At 40.4% G+C, this 18,386-nt stretch overlaps 1 protein-coding gene across 3 annotated transcripts in view; it reads right to left on the reverse strand.

The window, feature by feature from the left end:
• JAZF1 (JAZF zinc finger 1) overlaps nt 1–18,386 on the reverse strand; it is a 274,362-nt gene that overhangs the window by 124,405 nt on the left and 131,571 nt on the right. For all 3 annotated transcript variants that reach the window (XM_005296995.3, XM_065583405.1, XM_008170328.4), the window contains exon 2: nt 11,913–11,985. In XM_005296995.3, coding sequence (XP_005297052.1) covers nt 11,913–11,985 — 73 coding nt within the window. The remainder of the gene's footprint in view (nt 1–11,912; nt 11,986–18,386) is intronic.

An 18,386-nucleotide genomic window follows, 5' to 3' on the forward strand; every position in this document is an offset into this window, starting at 1 on the left:
TTAATCCTCACAATTCTATGAAGTAAGGAAGTATTATTATCCCCATTTGAGAGATAAGGAACTGAGGGCCAGAAAAATGATGGACCTGATCCAGCGTCCACTGAAGTCACCAGAACTCTTTCCATTGTTTTCAATGTACCCAGCTATTGCCAAAGATCACACTATACCATATAGGCAGGGCCAGGAAATAAACCTAGATCTTCTGAGTCCCAGTCCAGTGCCTTGACCAAGAAACTATTAGTAAAGTGCTTCTATATCATTTTTGCAAAACATGGGCCTTCTCAGCAATGTCCTTTTATTTCAATATTCATTGTTTATTAAAAAAAAAAAGTTACATGAATACTGTTGGCCAAAGGTATTGGAGTGACCAACCTGGATGCTGAAGCCCTTTATTCATTCAAACATAGAACAATTGCTGATTCATCATGCAAAGTGGCATTGGAAACTTCCCCACATTGCCCTGCCAAAATTCCCCATTGCTTACATGGAAAGATCATTTCTAGGGGAAAGTAGGTTGTTCAGTCACTATACACGTTCAGCTCTTGGTTTTATTGCCAAGAATGACCAAAAAGGGCCAATAGGGAAAGTGTTTTTTGGAGGGAGAAAAACAAGGTTCAGTATTTGTCTTAGTGCAATTTTCAAAAGGCCCTAATCTGGCCTTTAAATATTAAAGGATGTAAATAATCAGTGCTAGTCCGATGCCAATCAAATGTGCGCGAAGTAATGCTATGAGAATGGAAATAACAGACATCACTTTTCTTAACACAGGAGCCTGTATTTAAGTTTGATATAACCAATATTCAATGCCAGGTTGTAATTGATTTAGAATTCTATTTCAAAATGTTACACACAAGTGTCAAGTATAAACATAAACTTTTATTTCAGTAATATCTATACTCCATGCAAAAAAGGCCAATATTTTCAATTTTCATTTGAATAAAAAGAAACCTATTAAAATAACTATTAGTTTACATATCTAATCTCCTAACGAAGTGTAAAATCAGATAAATTTATTCCTTTAAAAATATTATTGCTACATCTATCAATTTTCAGGAGAAACAAGACTGGCAGCTGCTTTTTGATCTTGGGAACTGCTGAACAAAAGAAGGACTATTGCAAAAATTCACACACTTTACTATATACCACATTTTTAGTCAAATTCTGAGATATTCACTCAGCTTTTGCTTAGCCTTTTAGGAAAAAACGAGTAAAACGGACCGAGTAAAAACTGAATGAAAGCTAAATAATCACTTCAAGATCTGGCCCTTAGCAAACGCTATTTTCACAATCTTGTGAAAAGTCATTTTTGAATCATGACCTGGAAAAACCCAAGTACTGTTTTTGAGAGAGAGGGAAACAAAATAAACTGATTAAAATTATGTGTATTCTCTCTTTCTTTTTGCCTATGATTCAGCAGAATGACAATCTATCAGGGTTATGAAATTAACCTGCTGGCAGGAAGGGGAGAAAGGATTAGACTGTTTAGAAGTTTAAAAGATTGAAGGAATTCTATATAATTGATTCCATAACACTGGATTTCTCTCCCCCTGCCCTCCAAGCTTTGAAAGGAATGACTTGAGATAAAAATATTTCATACATCATCATCATCATCACCACCATCAGCACCACTCCTCCTCCTCCTCTTGGGGATATTTATCACTGTAATGTTATTTTTCAACATTTGAAATAACTGTTTTTGCTATGGAAATGCATTTATATCAATGAGACAAGCTATTTTAATTATATTGAGATGGTAAAGTACCGTTGCTGAACGTAGTCCTAATTTATGAATATCAGACCGTAAAAAGAACATTACCCTGAAGAAAACAAGGCCTCCTGATACAGCAGACCAACAAAATATGGTACGCAAAGTCTTTAACCTTGCCACAATAGTCAAGGAACTAACAGTGCAGGCTGATCATCAAATGTATCAGGAAATCTATTTGTGAATCTGCTAGCAGCCTGAGGCAACAGATGACATTGTAGCTTGCATTCTTCATTGGGGTCTGATATATATGACTTGAATATTTGCTGACCTTATCTTGAGCTGTGGCCAATCTATTTTAGAGGCAAAACAGTGAACATATATGAAAGGTAATAAAAAGACATAATATGAACAGGAGACACACAGAGAAAGCAAAAACATACTAGCATGTGCAGCAGTGGCTAATATATCTTCAGATGAAACCTCCTATGGTCCAAAGCTGCAGCCTGCTGCTGAGAAAAGAGTGTATAAGTCAGTGCCAAAGACACTGCAAATTCTGTTTTCTCAGCAATAGATTGTATCTTTGGACCATATTAGACAAACAATTAGAATAGTTTAGACTATGTTAAAAAAATGTTTATACACAAGAATTAAAACATTCTTACAGTATTTCTGAGTTACAAAAATCAGTGTATTATACAATTAATCTTAATTTTTTCCCTTGCAGTTTTATAGGCATTATTTTGGATATAGTTCTTGAATGCAGTCTTAAAGTCAGTTTTCACTCTTCTTTTTTGCAACAGATTAATCTACACTGTTTTTAATAGCTACAACTAATAAATTATGTAGGAAAAGATAATATATCTTAATAAATAAAATATGATTTTAACAGTTTATAGCCAATAAGTTTATCTATTTATCTATTTCCGAGTGGTTTCAGAGTGGTAGTCGTTTAGTCTGTATCAGCAAAAACAACGAGGAGTCCTTGTGGCACCATAGAGACTAAAAAATTTATTTGGGCATAAGCTTTCGTGGGCTAGAACCCACTTCATCAGATGCATGGAGTGGAAAATACAGGAGCAGGTATAAATACATGAAAAGATGGGAGTTGCCTTACCAAGTGTGAGGTCAGTCTAATGAGACAACTCAGTTAACGGTAGGATACCAAGGGAGGAAAAATAACTCCTTTGGTATCCTCCCCCAGTATAGGGTGGTGTTTATGTGACCATCACTTATTAGCACTGTAGTGTCTAGGAAGTGGACCTCTTGTGTGGACTGGTCCAGGCTGAGGTTGATGGTGGGGTGGAAATTGTTGAAATCCTATACCGGAAACCTACTGACCGCTATACTTACCTACATGCCTCCAGCTTTCAACCAGACCACATCACATGATCCATTGTCTACAGCCAAGCTCTAAGATACAACCGCATTTGCTCTGATCCCTCAGACAGAGGCAAACACCTACAGGATCTCTATCAAGCGTTCTTAAAGCTACAATACCCTCCTGGTAAAGTGAAGAAACAGATTGACAGAGCCAGAAGGGTACCCAGAAGTCACCTACTACAAGACAGGCCCAACAAAGAAAGTAACAGAACGCCACTAGCCATTACCTACAGCCACCAACTAAAACTTCTCCTGTGTATCATCAAAGATCTACAACCTATCCTGAAGGACGATCCCTTACTCTCACATATCTTGGGAGACAGGCCAGTCTTCGCTTACAGACAGTCCCCCAAATACTCACCAGCAACTACACACCACATAACAAAAACACCAGCCCAGGACCCAAACCCTGCTACAAACTCCGGTGCCAACTCTGTCCACATATCTATTCAAGGGACACCATCATAGGACCTAACCACGTCAGCCACACCATCAGGGAACACTTCAATCTCTCTGGTCACTCAATAACAGACCTAAAAGTAGCAATTCTTCAACAAAAAAACTTCAAAAACAGACTCCAACGTGAAACTGCAGAACTGGAATTAATTTGCAAACTGGACACCATCAAATTAGGCCTGAATAAAGACTTGGAGTGGTTGGGTCATTACAAAACCTAAACCTAATTTCCCCCATACTAATTTCCCCCTACTGTTACTCACACCTTCTTGTCGACTGTTTGAAATGGGCCACTCTCATTACCGCTACAAAAGTTATTTTTCCTCCCTTGGTATCCTACTGTTAATTGAATTGTCTCGTTAGACTGACCTCACACCTGGTATTTCTGAGTGGTCACTTATAAAACATCAGTAATTGTGGCAAGTATTTCTGATTTATTTTCAAGCCTTTAGTGAACTTCTAGCCCCCTACTTATTGTATACATTTCAGTAGGGGAAATATTCCATTATAATTAGGTCTTGGCATCAACTGTTCATTTTTTAAAAAATATCCACACAATTATTAATATTGCATTCTTAGAACAATGAAAATATTTTCCCTAGTGATTGCCTTTTTATATTATCAGTAATGATAATTTAAAAATAAAGTGGATTTGAAAAGATGCATTTGAAATTGAGACACAGGGTTTTTGGTTTTGGGTCAACAATTTGTACTCAGTAATGCCTGATATCAAACATCTTTCTTGGCATAAACAGGCACTGGAGGATCTTTCCTATTAGAAAAATTGGTAATATGTTAGGCCAGGGTAGGGTTACCATATTTCAGCAAGCAAAAAAGAGGACGGGAGGAGCCCCGCCCCTGCCCCTCCCACTTCCCGCCCCCCAGAACCCCCAACCCTCCCCCCGTTCCTTGTCCCCTGACTGCCCCCTCCTGGGACCCCTGCCCCTAACTGCCCCCCAGGACTCCACCCCCTATCTAAGCCTCCCTGCCTCTTGTCCCCTGACTGCCCCAACCCTTATCCACCCCCCCACCCCCAGACAGACCCCTGGGACTCCCACGCCCCATCCAACCACTCCCCACCCCCTGACAGCCCCCCCAGAACCCCCAACCCATCTAAACCCCTCTGCTCCCTGTCCTCTGACTGCTCCGATCCCTCTCCCCACTCCTGCCCCCTGACAGCTCCCCCCCAGAACTCCCAGCCCCCCACCCCCCCCGCTCCTTGTCCCCTGACTGCTCCCTCCTGGGACCCCTGCTCCTAACTGCCCTCCAGAACCCCACCCCCTACCTAAGACTCCCTGTTCCTTGTCCCCTAACTGCCCCCTCCCAACTGCCCCCCCAGGACCCTACCCCCTACCTGTACCCTGACTGCCCAAAACTTTCTCCACTCCCCCCAAAAAGCCCTCCCCTGAACTCCCGACCCCCCCGTTTCTTGACTGCCCCCTCCAGAACCTCCCTGCCCCTTCTCCTGCCCCCTGACCCCCTTACCCTGCTGCTCAGAACAGGGTGTTGGGCTCTGTGCGAGCCGGACACGTGGCTGCGCTCCCCAGCACTACACACAACCCGGTCCCTGGCCCTGCACAGTGCTGCTGGAGCGGGGCGCGGGGCTGCCGGGGAGGAGCTGCCGGCTCAGAATGCAGGGAGGGACGGGGGGGGGGAGGAGGAGCTCCTCTACAGCTGCTCCGGAGTCCAGCCCGTGACTTTCCTGCAGCCCTCCCAGCCGCTCGCTCGCTCTGCTCTGCCGGGGGAGGGGGGAAATCCCGGACATTTTGAGTGATTTACAAATTCCCCCAGGACGCTATTTTTAGCACAAAAAGGAGGACATGTCCGGGTAAATCCGGACGAATGGTAACCCTAGGCCAGGGGTCAGCAACCTTTCAGAAGCAGTGTGCCGAGTCTTCATTTATTCACTCTAATTTATGGTTTCGCGTGCCAGAAATACATTTTAACGTTTTTAGAAGGTCTCTTTCTATAAGTCTATAATATAGAACAAAACTGTTGTTGTATGTAAAGTAAATAAGGTTTTTAAAATGTTTAAGAAGCTTCATTTAAAATTAAATTAAAATGCAGAGCCCCCTGGACTGGTGGCCAGGACCCGGGCAGTGTGAGTGCCACTGAAAATCAGCTCACGTGCTGCCTTCGGCACGTGTGCCATAGGTTGCCTACCCCTGTGTTAGGCCTAAAAACCTTGATAGTATTCTTCAAGCACAGTACATTATGCGGTACTATAATATGACAGAGTTAAGAAGTGTCTCTACTCAAGTCCCAGGCCAACAGTCTCAGAAACATAAATGAGTGTCATGTAGGTGAGAATGTTCAAATAATAGACTGAGCAAGATTCATAACCATGTTAATTAACTCCAAGGTGCAGCGCACAAGAGAAAAGTGACAAATCATGTAGATTACTGCCACTGATCTTCACATCTAAATGAAATAAGACAAATAGGTGCCTTGAGCCCCTCTTGTTAACCTGCACAAAAGAAAGATCTCTAAGGAGTAGCAGATGTTGCAGCTCAGCATTCTGAAAAACTACCCCTGAAGGATTACTGAACTGAAATCTCTTTCTGGATGGCACCAGGATTATAGATATACATCTCTGACTACCTTGCAATCTGCTGTCTCTGTAATTATGGAATGGATGCATCAGCTCTGGGAGTATTGTATCTTATTGACTCCTATCTTGACTTCTGAGAGTAAAGGGCAATGCAATCAGGAAACGATCATCAATATTGGTGGATTATGTTAAAAAGGGCATTCACTTATGCCTCGTCTATACTACGAATTTGCTGCAATTTTAGTCAGTTACTGGTGCAAACCTCTAGACAGTGTAAACCTCTGCAAACTGAGATTTGCACTGGAGAAGCTTATCCTGCTTTCAAGCAAAGGAAAACTCCACCAGTGCAAATAGAATTTTAATTAGCCTACTCTTGTGCACTAGTACATCCGTGGCTGACAGCTGTAATTGCAGCAGATCTCCTGCAGAGATGAGACCTGAGCCTCAATGATTGAGATGACCATAATTTGGGAGCTGCATTAGAATTTAAGGGAGCTGTGATGCTGGCAGAACAAGTGCCAGCTCATGCCAAGGTCCCCATGACTCAATTGCCACATACATAGCTGGAACCAGTCTGGCTCACCTGTGTGTTAGCACTGTTAAAATGGATATTAGAATTATAAGAATGTGTTTAGAGTTTATGGCATGTTTGTAAGTTGCTGCATGCATTAATATCGCTTATAATATCTGTATCCTATATTATATGATAATATTTGAGCGTTTGTATTGTAAGGCTCTGTAACTCACCAGACAGGAGAGAGACATTACCTAGTGTGGAATGCTGGTCTCCAACAGAAGCTATTATCTCATGCACAACAGGGAAGACCCATCAACACCAAACAAATTATTGAGGAACAAAAGACTTTGTTGATTGCTCTTTCCGCCTCCTCCCCCCATGAAAATGAGTCATGCAAGTGAATTTCTTCCATCAGCCAAGTTTGCAGCTCAGAGCTCAAGGGAGGGAAGGGAATAAAAACACCTTACAAGAAGGAACTGGAACTGTATGCAGCTTGGTCTATGGGGGCAAGGATTACTAGGCATAAGCAAAAGATCCCAAGTGCTTAGCCTGGATTAGCCCTGAAGGCCACATAGAGCTTATTTATTATAGAAGCTTCTATTACTTTTCAAAACTTAAGATTGGAACTAATTTGTGTGTATATATGTTTACCTGCTCTAATCCTGTAAATAAATCTCTCGTTTCCTATTCTAATATAATAAATCTTTAGATACTATATTATAGGATTGGCTACAAATGTTGTCTTTGGTGTGAGATCTAAAGTGCAATTGACCTGTGGTAAGTGACTGGCCCTTTGGAACTGGGAATAAACTGAATATTGCTACAATACTTGGTGCAAGGGACCATCTATCACGAAGGTAGGCTCACCTGGATGGCAAAACAGATTGGAATACCCAAGGTCACTGTCTGCAACTCTGTGTTAAAGCTGCTACAGTGCCTGAGAAGTTTACACTTGATAATTAGTTAGTGAAATCTAAGGATACGTCTACACTACCCGCCGGATCGGCGGGTAGCAATCTATCTATCGGGGATCGATTTATCGCGAGTAGTGTAGATGCAATAAATTGATCCCCAATCACTCTCCCGTCGACTGCTGAACTCCAGCTCAGCGAGAGGTGGAAGCAAAGTTGACAGGGGAGCTGCGGCAATCGACCCCGCGCCGTGAGGACGCGAGGTAAGTCGAACTAAGATACGTCGACTTCAGCTATGCTATTCTCGTAGCTGAAGTTGTGTACCTTAGGTCGATCCCCCCCAGTGTAGACCAGGCCTAAGTATAGAACTCACAAACACTTTGGGGTTTGTGCCCTGGTTCTTAACAGTTTGCCCTGAGTTTGGTACTTGTGCTCTTGAGCCACTGCAGGACAGCTTTACGGGAACATAAAACATTCTACCACCTATATTCCTGAAAAAATAATATCAGGGATCGGAGGTGGAGGTGGAGGAGGAAGAGAATAGGGAAGAGTGATCTAAAGTAAAAAAAACCCATGTTTTAGTAACCCTTTTTCCTCTGCTCTCCACTTCTGCTACCATTTTAATGTTATTACAGCAGCCACGCAAGACATCATACAAATATCCAAAATGTAGGCTGTAGTTATATTTGTGCTGCTCATCACATAATGTGTCCTATCAGTAGACAATGTAGCCTACACATGAGTGACTTCTCACCATCCTTTCTTCTTGCCCCTATGCACTCAAAATGTACTGATTTTATAATACAGTTTTGGCAACCCCACAGCATTAAGAATTCTTATTTTCTCAGGCTCCATGAGAATGCATGGCTCACACAGAACACATTGAGCATCCAAACCTGCAGAGGAAGATTGTTTTAAGGTCTGGAGCTCACAGCAGGAACCAGTCTAAGTTCTGTTCCACTTTGCAACCATAAAAGCATGTTGCATACTGTTCAATATCAACCACCATTGAGTAACTGGTGTTTGATATTGAACAGTATGCAACATGCTTATGACATGTAATAGGATACAAAATCTGAGTTCCTAGCCTCGGATAACAAAGCAGAACCCAGCTCTGGCATACGTAGATTGGAAATAGAATGCCTGTCTTTTTAGTGTAATGGATACAGCTGTTCCCTTGAGCTGCATAGAGCAGGTGGTTCAATGAAACCATTGCTTAAAAAAAATTCAAAAAAATTAAATGGCAGCAGGTTGGCTTGAAATAAAAAAATCAAATAAGGTCTATATGCACAAAAGTTAATTACTGAAGCAATTAATCTTTGTTCTACAAAATGATGTTGCAAGTGAAACATTTGGGCAAAATAACCACTAACTAGACAGCTTCAATCACACACAATTTAAAAGGGAGACAAATCAATTTGAAATTTAGAAAATTAGAGTTTAAAGTAGTTTCTAATATTAGACATGATCCTGAAAATACCATTGGCAATTTCTGTGATTTTACAATAACCTTTTCCTAATTTTTAAATGCCTCTCTCACCCAAAGACTTATGTACAAAACAAACAAACTGGGGGAGGGGGGAATAAAAATCTCTCTCTAAATTTATGTTAATAGTACACAAAAATATATCATACAAATGTTTTTGAAGTTAGTGGCATCCCTTTGTCATAGAGGAAATCACGCCAATGCCAACTATTATCAACCATATGTATCTTCTTTTGTCGGGTAAAATAGTCACTCACTAAAACGCACTCCAGTGCTTACTTTCATATACTTTCCCCATTATTTCACTGTCATCCCTCCTCTGGAGCAGAAACTATCCCAAGGTGTATGGTGGATTTTAGATGTTGGGGGGGGGGGCAGGGGGAGGGAAAATCCAACAACAAAAACTAAGATGGGACCAACACACTTATTTCACGTATAATTTAGGCAAGTTTAAACTCAGTGGCTTGGTATTGCAGTCTATTGTCAGTACTTTGCACTGAGATCTAGGTTCAGTCTGCCCAGCCTTATGAGGTTGAGAGCAGTGACAGACTCAGATTCGTATCTCAGCCGCCACAGAGCATAGATGGAGATAGAAACTGGCATCCTATCTATCGATACAGATAATCCCATATAGTACATGCCTCAAATACATATCTCCCAAGTGACTGGAAAAGAAAAAACATCCCAAGAATCATTGAATTTTCTATAAAAGAAACCCAAACATCCCCAAAACAGCAGCATGCTGATTTACCCAAAATGGGGAAACCTGTTTTAAATGAAGAATGCCACAGTGTGTGTGATACTTCATGTATGTTTAGTTAGGGCTAAATTGTGGCCTTACTAAAAATCCCTAAATAAGGAGCATTGCTTAGTTGTACTGCCTTGGGAGCAGACCAGATCTCTCTCTCACAATATGGCTCCTGGTTCACCCTGCTCTCAGGGGAGAAGTAATCTGCGCCAGCTCTCTGCCTTGCACAGACTACTTGCCTCTGCTCTGGCTCAGCTGAGCTGTCTGGCACATCAAGGACAGGGAGAGAAAGTCAAGGCTCCATCTGCTCCCCACTCATGCCCTGTCCACTTGAATAGGGTGAAGAGAGGGAGGTGAGGTGAGGCTGTGATCTGAGATACAGCTAGCCATCTAATTCTCCTGCACTGGCACATACCGAGGATCACAACTGCGCTCTCATTCAACAATTTAAAAGCAAGAGCTTTATTAGCTAGATAAATAATTTTTAACTTCTCAGCAACTTCGGGTCTTAAATGTAATGCATCTGGTGACTCAGGCCAGACTTTAAAAAGGGAGAGACACTGGTTGAGGTAAATTTTCAAAGCACTAAATAGCGTTTTAGCCAGGACGCTCCCTTTACTGCTTTGAAATTTCACAAGTGCACTTTAGTGAGTGACTCTTTCCAGGAAGCAACAAGATTACAAAAGTAAATCCATACCCCAATGCCCAGAATCTTGCAAAATATTTATTTTTAATAATTCCAAATTATTGACAAAACGAAATGAATGATGATCAAGTGATTAAAAAGCCTGGAGCCTTTTAAAGAGAATGAAAATAAAGTGGCTCATTTCAGGCCTTCCCCACTTACTATCTCCTAAAAAGAGACTGTAGAGAAAGCACATACTAATAGTAAACAACAACAAAACTTTGCACATGTTATACATAGTACTTTTCATTTGAGAACATCAGAGTGCTTTCAGTTCCTTTAAGTAGATCTCACAACACCTTGGAGAATTAGGAACTATTACAACATATCCATTTTATTGATGGGAAAATCAAGTCAGAGAGGTAACATGATTTAATGATTTGCATAAGGTCTAGACACAAATCAGTGGGAGAAACGGGAAAGGAATACAAAATACTTGACTCCTAGTCCCTTGCTGTAACTACTTCAGTTGGAAGGTGCAATTCCCAGATTGGGTAGACATCCATGCACTAACTCTGCTCAAGCTAATGTGTTAAAAATAAAAGTGTGGCCACAGCAGCATGGGTTAGCTACTCGAGTACAACCCTGTCAAAGATCCTAGGTACATTCGTGGGTGGCTAGCCCAAGCCACTGCCCGTGCCACTACAGCCACACTGCTATTTTTAGTGCACTAGCTGGAGCAGAGCTAGTGCATACATGTCTATTCTAACTGGGAATTACAGCAGTGTAGACACACTCCTAAATAACAACACCTCACAGAGAACTGTTTAATAATTCACCCATATAAATTAGACTTCAGTCATGTAATTACAAAAGCTGATAATCACGCCCTGATTCTACACATGCAGGCAGACCCTTATCCCTGAAGAGAAAATTTCTGAAATCAAAAAGGCTCCTTATGGGCTCAGTGGTTTGCATGTCTGGCTCAAACTGCAGTATTAGTCCATTAATTGGTAGGACCCTTTTACCTCCACTGCTTTTAGTTTCTACATGTTCACTACATTTTCTCATAGAAATGGTGTGTCTTTACAAAGACTTATGCTAGCTGACATGCCAAATACATGCTAGCTTTAAAAAGGCTTCTCTTGACAGCTGCAAATGAAGTGACATTATAGATTTTTTTTAAAAAAGCATACCAGTTTGCAACCATCTCCAACTAGTCATTTTGATTAAACCAAATATATTCTGTTATAGACATTTTAACACAGAATATTTTAAAACACTTGTTTTGTACAATATAGGTCTTAACATAAAAGGTTTAATTCTCAGCCCAGGGTATCAAGATGATCAGACATCCAGTAAACTGTGTAAATATTTTCAGAAGTTAGCAAACATGCAGTATAAAATTCTAAATAAAGTAAGAAGTGTGTAGGTATGTGCACTGTTCTGGTATATATAGTATGCACATATATTGCTGACAGTCAGGGCAAACCATAGGGGGTCATATTTACAACTGAAAAAAATGCTTACCTGTTAATGTAACTAAGAGCAACATATGTTGGCTGCTGTAGTTCTTGTTTCTCTAACACACGTGGGTCTGTATCTGTAATAAAAATACAAGTATGAATTTGCTATATTTGCACTGAAATATAGGAGTCTATAAGCAACATATCTGAAGAAAAATGTCAAGTACCGTAGCTAAACCCCTTCTTAGAATAAGCTCAGTGCAGCACAATCATTTGTTCATTCATTCATAACAACAAGATATTGCATTACTTTTCAATGGAATTCCAAACATCAACAGTGATATAATTTCCATCTGTCATACAAACTTCATAATCCCTCTCATAAATATTAGTTTTCATTGCTTACAGTAACAATGTTGGCATCGTTTCCATGGTTTACACTGTTAAAAATGAAATAGAGTCAAGAATTAAAGAGTTTTTTTAAGACATTTCTAAAGTTGATCAACAAACTGTGACACTTTACAAAGGGAGCAGTTTTCACAAACAGCTATCTGTTATTTACCTATTTACCTATTTACCTCTGCACACACAAATTCTGCTTCTTCTCCTACCCTAGGTGTGTTATTTTCTAACTCTCTCAATCAGAAATGCACATGAAAATACACATGTAGCAAAATATATGCCCAGCAGACGATTGCCCTTCAGAAGCACAGAAGCAAGCATTCGTCAATTCCCACTAACACTGACTTTACAGTTCAAGAATGAACTGTACCTGGTTTTATGCACTAGTCTTGTTCAATTCAACTTTGCTTTTATCTAAACAAAGAAGCAGTCTTAGTCCATGTTGCTGAAAAGAAGAAGAAAGAGCACACACATTTTTAAAAAACAAAAAAGTACTTTTAAAAAAAAATAGGATAATCTTGATTTTAAAAATGGAGTGTGGCCTCGTGTTCCAATAGAGCCCCTTTAGAAATTAAAAACAAGAAAGGTTTTAAAAAGCTTCTAGCACAAAAAGGTGTATCATGCATATGAACGTTACTATGCTGTCATCATCACAAACTGTATGTATGTCTTTAACAGCAATTCTATGGACAACTTATGTTTCCTAACTATGAAGAATGCAGACTGTTTTACTAAATAGCTCTCTATAGTACTGCTGGTATCCATCTTTCATTTCTCACTGCAAAGAATATTGTCAACACACGCTTGCAATATTCTAAACTGAACCTATTTTCTCCACACAACTTTAAGCCATGTTATTTTTCAAAAGTTCATTTCCCTAATATTGTCATATGTACTTTTGAGCTAGTCAGCAGCATCTGTATTCTATTTAAAAACATTCCAGTAATAATCTTAGGCCCCAGTTCTTTAGCCCTACTCAGGTAAAACTTCTATCAAAAGGAATAGCAGTTTTTGACTGAGGAGTACAAGATGATTCAACTCTCGGTTCTAGTCAATTAACATTTTGTTTAATGAGTGCAGTCACTCCTGGGCTGCCATAAAGCTTAAGAATAATTCAAAAAGACTTCCCCCGGCCACCCAGATTTGTTCCATGGCAACTCAGACTCTAAGTTTGACAACATACTTCACCACCACGCCCATACAGAGATGGAAACTTACAATGACAATATATTTGATTGAGCAGGTTCAGAGAACAGTCACATATACATACATAGTGTCAAGCAGATCAACAACCCATAGCCAATTACTTTTAACAGGAAACAGACCTTTTCTTATGTCTGAAAAGCAGTTGCAGACTACAGAGATTACAGCGATCACCAACACACAGTGTGCTGGACTGCTCTAACTGAAGATATGAGATAACTGATTTGTCACTATGTTATCTTTATGCTCCACTCAACCAGGAATGGCAGGCTCAAACACAAAAAGATCTCTTTTATGTGCCTTTGCATTACTGTGAGACTGCCATTCATTTAGCAAGCCAAGCACACAACCTGCGTCATGATGAACTCTGTTAGATTTACATCTTTGTGGTTCAAGGTCTACCATGGGACTGCCTTCATGCAGAATGTCTGCAGAGCATTATCCCCCGTCGGGGTCATCCTAAAACTGCTTCAACCCAAGTTTAGGCATCTGTGGCTAAATGACTGCAGCTTCCCTAATCCAGTTCTTAACTTGGATTAACCTTCATCAACAATGAACAGTTTCTGTGACTGAATGAGGCGACTTTGGGGCTGGTTTGAGTCAGAGCACTACATGAGTACGTGGGAGAGAGGGGCTAAGGGAAAAACTTTATAGTGGAGTGTCCACCACCTATTTGCTTTATGGGAGCAGCTCCTCCTAGCACTGACTGAAGATAAGAAAGCCCACATGACATTCATCTTGATATGTCAGAACAGAGTATGGGAAACTGTTTACCTAGCATCTGCGCACAGGACAGATCAAAACTGAACCCTCAGATCACTGTCTGTAGCATTCTTGTAGCATCTTTTATTGGATCAACTTCTGGTGGTGAAACAGTCAAGCTTTCGAGCTACACAGAGCTTCTATTCACAAATGGTCTAGGAACAGGTAGCAAAGGTCATATTATTATAGTATCAAATTGATTTCAAAATGTCCTCAGTGAATGATTTTTGGTTTGCTAATCATTTGGTAAATACACTTCACACAGAGTGCTGTGTTGGGCAGCTATACAAGTCATGGGATATTCCTTCTGTTCTCTGGTTGGATGACATACATAACTCACCAAAAAAGCAAATGATATATATTGTGAAATTGGTAATTACTTTAAAAACTGCTTTTGCATTTGCACTTCTAAAGCTTGAGACCTTGAATGTATGCAGAAAGAAAACACAAAAGGGTGGTAAAGATGCTCAAGCTGAAATTCACTTTCAAATTTAAAGTTCCAAAAATGTTTTCCACTAGACGAATGAAAACCACATTTGCTTTTCTAAATATTTATTTGTACCTATAATAATGTAACTTACTTGCACTTAGCACGTCTTATCAGAGACTCTCCAAGCACAATTATTCATTGGCTTTTGGGGTGGAGCTTTAAAGCTTTAAAGGAGGGTGAAGCTGTGGGAACAACAGAAGCAGTTGCTGCTGTCTTCTGAGCTTTTGGCTAATTTCTTCTCTGTTTCACTCCTCCGAACAGCTTTCACTCCAGCCTCACAGTACTGGTTCTGCAAGACTACAACTAACTATTCTCTCACCTCTCCTGCCTTTGTTCCAGCAACATGGGAAGACAAGACAAGACACAATGGGAGTAGTTGAATAAGGCTGCAATTTTATTCACTTAACATATCTGGGGAATACTCGGCAATAAATCATATGGTGCAGGTTCTTAACTGCTTCCATTTATTTGGGGGAGGGCTGCCATCTACCCTCTCCTTTCCCAACCTGGGCACAGCCAGCCCATTGCTGAGACCCCACCGTTCTCCCCTCGTATGCAGGTTCAGAGGGATAGGAAAAACAGGGAGGGAGGACTGTCTCCCTGCTGTACCAGATGTTAGGAACCCCAACCCCCTTCTTCCAGCTTCCTTAGGGGATGCCTCCCCTAAATCCACTTCCAACTCCTGTTTATCAGGGAACTGTATCCCTCTGTAACGAGTAGCCACAAAGGGTACCTGCCACACTTGATATTCACTAAGTTGCAACATCTTGACCTAACCTCCTTATCTACCTCACCAGGTCCCTGACCTGTGAAAAAACCTACCCCGCCTCAGCCAGTCTAGCAGTGAAGGACAAACGCCTTATCAGCCCTAAAGAAAAAAGGAGACTAGTGCAAGACCACAGCAGATCACAAAATCCAGTCCTACTTAATCCCATGGTTGGGAGGGTGCTGCTGATTGATGAGAGAGAGATCCCTCTAGAGTACATTGGATATAAATACCCTCCCACGGTGAGTTGGTGCCCGCACCTTGTCTGGTCACGCCTTGTTCTCCTTTGGGCTCCACTCAGGTAAGTCTGTCCCGCTTTCCTCTGCCTTGTAATGCAGCAGGGATCATGAAAGGAGCCCTGTCCTGTTTTTCCCACTGCCCAGACAAAGAATCACCACACGCAGTTGTGGTAAGCACTATTATGTCATAGGGCTGGTCTTGTCATAGGGCTGGTCTTCACTACTGGGGAAATCGTCACTGCTCCAATCAATGCAGTGGGTGTCGATTTAGCGGGTCTAATGAAGACCCGCTAAATCAACAGCAGAGTGCTCTCCAATCGACCACCGTACTCCACCTTTCAGAGAGGAGTAAGGTAAGTCGATCAGAGAACGTCTCCCATCCAGGCAGCACAGTGAAGACACGGGGGTAAGTCGACCTAAGATACATCAACTCCAGCTACGTTATTCATGTAGCTGGAGTAGCATAACTTAGGTCAACATACCCCGGTAGTGAAGACAAGCCCATAGTCTTGAACCCTATTAGCTATTTACTCATTCCTTACCCAACTTCCTCTCCATGCCCATACCGGTACCCTTTCCCTTCAACATCCCTTCCTCTCATGCTCCCTTCACACATCTCATTTTCATTTCTTTATCTCCCTTTCTCTCCGCCCACTTTCCCACCAATTTATCATTCCCCCCTAAAATTGTCAATGCAGTTATTGAATGAGATAAAATAAAAAACATTATATAGATGTGTATAAACACCAGTCAACATTTGCACATGACAAACCTAAGGTATCCCATGAATTTTTACTCTACTAAACCTTGTAGTTACTTCCCCTATTCCCTCTGACTTTTAGCGTGCTCTTTGTTATTGTGCCCTGCTTTAACTACAGATAGTGTCTGTATGGATATTTCTATCCATTTAGTGGATGGCACTAGCAGACTTTGGTGCATATAATGAATATATGCTATTATTTAGTAGTAATTATTAATTAAAAACTATTTTTTACCTAAGTCAGCTGTGAATTATTATACACATTTTACAGCTGGATAAACTGAGGTACAAAGAGATTAACTGTCCTACTCAAGATTAAAGAGCAAGTTAGTGGCAATGCCTGGCACCAAAGCCATAAGCCCTGACTCCAAGTCCCCTGCTCTCTTTCACTCTCTCTTCCCAAAGGCATTCACACAGATATTTCACATTGTTTTCTAAATATCATCCATTTGAATAACCAACATACATATTGCCCAAAGTTAAATTAATAGTTCGGATACCTGTGTTTGCGATACTGTATAGATTGTACTTGTGGTGTGACAGGAAAAATATTACACACGCTCAAATGGTAAAACAGATCTGTGTAGTCTCAAAAAGAAATAATAATTATATTTCTATATATATAAATGGCTATATATATATAATGGCTATATAAAAATGCTCAGTCAATGTTTCCTTAAGTACCTGAAGGTTAGTAATCTTAGTACAAAGTTGCCTAAACAGTTTTCGATGGGACACCTATAGAGTTAAATGTATTTGCAGGTGACAAATCTTCAATATATCTCACTGCAAGCATCCACAAATCAGTACACACAAAAAGCTGCAGGAATTGATCAGTTGTTGGTCCGCACAAGTATCACTTTAACCACTTGCTTCCTGAGTTATTAGTGTGTGGTACTAATGACTCACTATTTTACTGCTTTCATTAATTACATAGTGAAGCTCTTTAGATCCAGTAGAACAAAGCTTCACTTCCCAACTGCAAAATATATAAGCCACTTTCATTATTTCTTCTCTCTCACACAATGCAATATGCATCACTGAATATTTTATAGCATCAGGAGAACAGCAATAATCAGTTTTTGTAGCACTGCTCTTTACTCGACAGTTCTCTTTCTCTCTCACACATCCCCCCTACAGTACTAGGTTTTCTAATGAACAGTTCTAACAAGGGAACTTCTTCACTTCACTTCATATTGCATTGTTACTCTGCCTGTACACAGCTTTGCTATAAGAGATGGAACATAACACTAATTAAAACAAAACAAAACATACAGCTACCCAGATGCTACCCTGCTTTGTTTGGTTATGCCACCGTTAAAACTTGAACATTGACTAAAACAGTCATGAGATGATCAACTTCAGTAAATAATAGGATGTAAACACTTAAATTTTTCATGCCAATATGCCATGCTTTAAACTGGCAAGGAGACAAGAAGTGTCAGCATTTAACTAATCTGGTCTTCCAAGACTGTAAATAACTCTACTGCACCATCTTTATATGGGCTGATGTAGAAAGCCAAGCTTTTTCAGTGGAGCATATTATAAAAAATGAATCACTGATTACAGCACCAAGTGCCAATGTTACACCCAAACACAGTCTACGGTGTTCTTTTAAAACTCAAGAAGCAACTTCGTTTCAATAAGTGAAACAAACAAAAAATCCAAAAGCTCACCCTGCCACATTGTTTAAATATAATTTTCACTAATGCCAGTGATATCTTTTTCTTTCACATGAACATTTTAGCATAAAAATGCTATTATTGTTACTAATTTTATGTCCATTTACTATTCTTAAATACAGAGTCAGTTTTTAATCAGGTATACACTGGATAAAGATCAAACAGTTTTGATAAGAAAATTTAATAAAGTTTATAAAAAAATATTTAAAAAAATAAGCCACAGTGACAACTGGC

The sequence above is a fragment of the Chrysemys picta genome, chromosome 2 (genome assembly GCF_011386835.1).
Source record: "Chrysemys picta bellii isolate R12L10 chromosome 2, ASM1138683v2, whole genome shotgun sequence".
In the NCBI taxonomy this organism is placed as follows: Eukaryota; Metazoa; Chordata; order Testudines; family Emydidae; genus Chrysemys; species Chrysemys picta.